The 5000-nt window shown below is 48.5% G+C and overlaps 1 protein-coding gene across 4 annotated transcripts in view; it reads right to left on the bottom strand.

Annotated features, from left to right (window-relative positions):
- The window catches only part of Atg1 (serine/threonine-protein kinase unc-51-like protein Atg1), a 299200-nt gene that overhangs the window by 146748 nt on the left and 147452 nt on the right, over positions 1-5000 (bottom strand). Inside the window, exon 1 of one of the 4 annotated variants that reach the window (XM_070129214.1) lies at positions 3477-3866. The exons of 2 other annotated variants lie outside the window; for them this stretch is intronic. In XM_070129214.1, the coding sequence (XP_069985315.1) occupies positions 3477-3857 (381 nt within the window). In that variant the 5' untranslated portion in view covers positions 3858-3866. Of the gene's footprint in view, positions 1-3476; positions 3867-5000 lie in introns of those variants that run through there. One more of the 4 variants, XM_070129215.1, reaches the window with a different exon arrangement.

Below are 5000 nucleotides of genomic sequence, written 5' to 3'. Positions count from 1 at the left end.
CAGCTGATCGAGTCGAAGGCCGGAGCGATCAAGTGGCGCCAGCTCTGACCTCGTTTGCCAGCTGACCCGTGTCCAGGGCGTGTCAGTTGCACGTGACACGGCAGTAAGGGACATAACCCCCCCCCCCCACCCTGTAGAAGGGACAAAAGGGGACTGGATTTTTTATTTATCTATTTATTTCTACTTATCTATCTTTTGTTATCTGATATCCCATTCTTGATTTTCTTTACATTCGCCTAGGGTGATATTTTTTCTGTTCACAAAATGTTCATCATCAAGCATATAAAGATCCTATCCAGCTGTGCAAAAGTAAACCAAAACAAAACAGGCCACCAAATAATACAGCCTGACAAACCGACTAACTCCATACCTCGCTTGTTTAGGAAAATCACCCCCCTTACTCTAATGACGAAACATAATCCTCCAAAAAGACCTGTCATAAGTACATTTCGAGTAATACCGCTCCTAGCATCCATCCCCCACGATCTCCCCATCTCCCAAACCCCACCATTCCCCAGAACAACTATAGAGAAAATAGACGTAAAATGAAAAAAGAAAAAGAAAAAAATTCAGACACATTATCACCGTTCACCCACTCCGAAGACCGCACCCTCGTCAGACCTCGAGTGCACATGCGCGAGGGGGCGACGGCGTGTGTGCAAGGCGTACTTCCTCCGACGTGACTGTGGTTATGCATAGACTCTCCCTGATCCTAGTGAATTAGGGAAAAATTAATAAAATTCTCTCTCTCTCTCTCTCTCTCTCTCTCTCTCTCTCTCTCTCTCTCTCTCTCTCTCTCTCTCTCTCTCTCTCTCTCTCTCTCTCTCTCTCTCTCTCTCTCTCACACACACACACACACACACACACACACACACACACACACACACACGGACACACACACACACACACACACACACACACACACACACACACACACGCACGCACACACACACACGCACGACCCATCCCCTAATCACACACGCACGTATATAAGCCTACATACTCATATTCCGCAACTCATTATACAGAACAAAGCCAAAAGCCAATTACGAACATCTAAACTATCTCCAAATGACTATCTTATATCTAATGAAGCGACCTTGCACTCACCAACCCCGCTAATTATGTAATTATCGGTTTAATCGTTACGCACCACCATTACGAAATTGAAATTCCAAGAAAGTGCGAAACGAATTATAGATACGAAAGGCAAGAATAGTTGAGAGCGTGAAAGAAAGAGGGAGAAGTGAAATAGACGGAGGAGAAGTGGATGGTAGAAGAAGGGAGGAGGAGAGGAAGAAAGGGAGAAAGAAGAAGCATATACCAACAGAAGTCAACAAAAACAAACAGATAAATCCACACAAAAAACAGACAATACAATATAAAAGAAACAAAATCAGCGTGAGAAAACAATAAAATCTTTTCGGCCGTTCCCGTAGCTCCAAGACCGCCCACGAGAGCGCTAGGCCTATCTCCATAAAGTTAATTCCACAGCGGGAGGCAAAGGCTGCTTCCCATCTGCAAAGCTTCATTAACGAATCGCGAGGCCGTGAAGAAGCGATAACAAATGAGGAAGAGGCGGAGGAGGAGAAAGGAGGTGGGGGGAGGGAGGAAAATGGAAGAGGAGGAGAGAAAAGGTAGAAGTTGGGGGGAGGGGGGAGGGGAGGCGCAAAAAGGAAGAGAGGGAGGAGAAAGGAGTTGTGAGTGGGGTGGGAAAGAGGATATTGGAAGAGGAGGAGGAGGCCAGAGAAAGGTGAAGGTTAGGAAAGGGGGAAGGTGGTGAAAAAGAAGGAAGGGAGGGAGAAAGGGAGGAAAAAGGAAGAGAGATTGGAGGAAGGAATAAGACGAAAAGGAAGAGGAAGAGGAAGAGAAAGGATGTGGAAGTTGGGAAGAATGAAGGAGAGGAAAAAGGAAGAGAAAGAAGTATGGAGGAAGGAGAGATGGAGAAGTAAGAAAGAGGTCGGTGAGGAGAGGTCGGTGAGGAGAAGGATACGTGATGAGGTAGAAGAAAGGAGTGGAAGAAATAAAAGGAAGAGGAAGAGAAAACAGATGCCAGTGAAAGAGGAAGGAGATGTGGGCAGACGCGAAGAAAGAAAGATCTCAATAAAGAAGGAAGACTAGAAAAAAAACAAGAGAAAAGAAAGCGCTATCAAAAGAAAAAGAAAAAACACAGCACAAACAGCCCCCCCCCCCAAAAAAAAAGGACGACGAGAGATCGAAAGAGCAAACACGCCCTCACCGGGAGAGCAAGGGGCGCGCGTGGGCCCGGCTGCAGTCCCCGGAGGAAGAGCCTAATCACCCAGAGCATCTTCCTTTCCCCCGCCCACGCGAGCCATCACGCCCACAATGCCTTTGCAATACACTTCGTTTCTTTCTCTGATGCTGCTTCTCTTTTTCTGCTGCTGTTTCTCTCTTTTTCTGCTGCTCTTTCTCTTTTATACTTCTTATTCTTTAAGAAAGACTGACTGACTGGATGTCTGCCTAAGTCTTCCATCTTTTCCTGCTTGCTGGTTTGTCCGCTTGTCTGCCTGTCTGCCTGCCTGCCTGCCTGCCTGCCTACTTGCCTGCTTGTTACCTACCTACCTGCCTGCTTTCCTGCCTGCCTGCCTGCCTGCCTGCCTGCCTGCCTGCCTGCCTGCCTGCCTGCCTGCCTGCCTGCCTGCCTGCCTGCCTGCCTGCCTGCCTGCCTGCCTGCCTGCCTGCCTGCCTGCCTGCCTGCCTGCCTGCCTGCCTGCCTGCCTGCCTGCCTGCCTGCCTGCCTGCCTGCCTGCCTGCCTGCCTGCCTGCCTGCCTGCCTGCCTGCCTGCCTGCCTGCCTGCCTGCCTGCCTGCCTGCCGGTTTCCCTACCTGTCTGCTTGCTTGCCCACTTGTCTGCCTGTTTTCTTACCTGTCTGTTTGTTTGCCTGCCTGTTTTCCTACCTGTCTGCTTGCTTGCCTACTTGTCTGTCCGTTTCCCTGCCTGTTTTCTTGCCCGCCTGTCCTCCTGTCAGCCCGCCCTCCTCCCTGGACAGCTCCTCCTGCCAGTCTAACTCCCCTCCCTCGCCGGAGCTAAAAGCATGAACAAACTAAATTTTCCCGTTGCAAGACCCGTTCAATTCCCTCCACCCTTTTCCTCCTTCTTACCCCATCTCCCCAACTTGCTCCAACCCTAACACCAACCTCCCCCAACCCTAACACCAACCTTCCCCTAACGCCTCCCCAACCACCCCAACCTGACACCAAACCCTAACCCCTAACACCAACCTCTTCTTACTCTAACCCTCCCAACCTCCCCTAACCCCAACTTCCCCAACCCTAACCCCAACCTCCCCCAACCCTAACCCCAACCTCTTCTAACCCTATGCCCAACTTTATCTCATATTTCTGACCCCTCTCCTCCACGTCCCTCCTTAATTCCGTTACCAATATCACTATCTTGGCTCCTCTCGGTCGAAAACATGCTGTCCTCTCTCCAACATGTCCCCTCTCCGACTCACCAACATGTCCACTTTCCGCCTCACCAACATGTCCACTCTCCGACGCACCAAAACGTCCACTTTCCGACTTATCATGTCCACTTTCCGGCTAACAAACAGGTCCACTTTCCGACGTACCAAAACGGCCACTTTCCGACTCACCAATATGTCCACTTTCCGACGCACTATGTCCACTTTCCGACTCACCAACACTTCCACTTTCCGACTGACCAATGTGTCCACTCTTCGACTTACCAACATGTTCATTTCCCGACTCACCGACACGTCCACTTTCCGACGCACCATGTTCACTTTCCGACTCACCACCACATCCACTCTCCGACTCACCAACATGTCCACTTTCCGACTCACCAACATGTCCACTCTCCGACACACACACATGCCGTAAAACTCGCCGACTCACCAACATGCCGTCCACGCACTGTCGCCCTGCCGCTTCTTCACAAGGGTCACCCCCCTACCCCATACCCCCTCCCCCCTCCTGCCCCACCCCCCTACCCCCTCCTGCCCCACCCCGAGCGGATATTGTGTTGTCATGTCGAATACACAAGTTTGGGTGAGGTCCAGCGGGCGTGGACCACTCTCTTATTTCTTTCTTAGATCTTTTCACTTGGTATATTATCTTTATTATCTTTTTCCTCTCTCTCGCTGTCGCTCTTATCTCCCTCTCTCTCTCTAGCTGTCGCTCTTTATCTCCTTTCTTCTCTCTCTCTCTCTCTCTCTCTCTCTCTCTCTCTCTCTCTCTCTCTCTCTCTCTCTCTCTCTCTCTCTCTCTCTCTCTCTCTCTCTCTCTCTCTCTCTCGCTGTCGCTCTTTCTCTCCTCTTCTCCTCTCTCCTCTCTCTCTTTTGTTTCCGTGTTTGTCTTCTTTCTATTTTTTTCTTCGATTCGCCTTTTCACACTTTTTCTCTTGTTAATGTACTCTGTTTTCGTAATGGTAACTGTAACTCTAAAAAGGATATAAGGAAGGACGAGAGAAGACGAAAGAAAGGAAGGAAAAAACGAAAGTAAAAAAAACTGAACACGTGAACGACATAATAAAAAGAAGAAAGAGAACAGAATCAACAGAAGGAAGAGGATGATAAAAGAGAAAAAAAGAGAACGACGAGAACGCTGAACGAGAAACACAAAGAGAGAGAGAAAAAAAAATATATATAAACAGAACAAAAACAGAACGACAAAAACAGCAGAGCACCGCAAACACCCAATATTTCCTGATGCGAAGGAGGCAGGCAGCAGCCGGTGACGCAACACTTTCAAGATGATGCAACACAGCGCGTAAGACACACGAACAAATAATAATACATTTTCACCTGAAGTTCTCCCACATTTGGCTCTCCTGTCTTGCTTAATGAAACAGGTAGCGAGAAAAAAACAAGTACATTTATTACACTTTTTTTGTTTTTGTTTTTTTTCTGTTTCTATAAGAATGGAAAGAAAATCATGGAAGGAAAAAAAATGGAACACGCCCTCTGCAAGAAAAAGAAGGAAAAGAAGAAAATGAAAGAGACATAGAGATGCTAGAG

The sequence above is a fragment of the Penaeus vannamei genome, chromosome 13, assembly GCF_042767895.1.
Source record: "Penaeus vannamei isolate JL-2024 chromosome 13, ASM4276789v1, whole genome shotgun sequence".
Taxonomy (NCBI): domain Eukaryota; kingdom Metazoa; phylum Arthropoda; class Malacostraca; order Decapoda; family Penaeidae; genus Penaeus; species Penaeus vannamei.
This window is presented reverse-complemented; position numbering and strand designations above follow the sequence as displayed.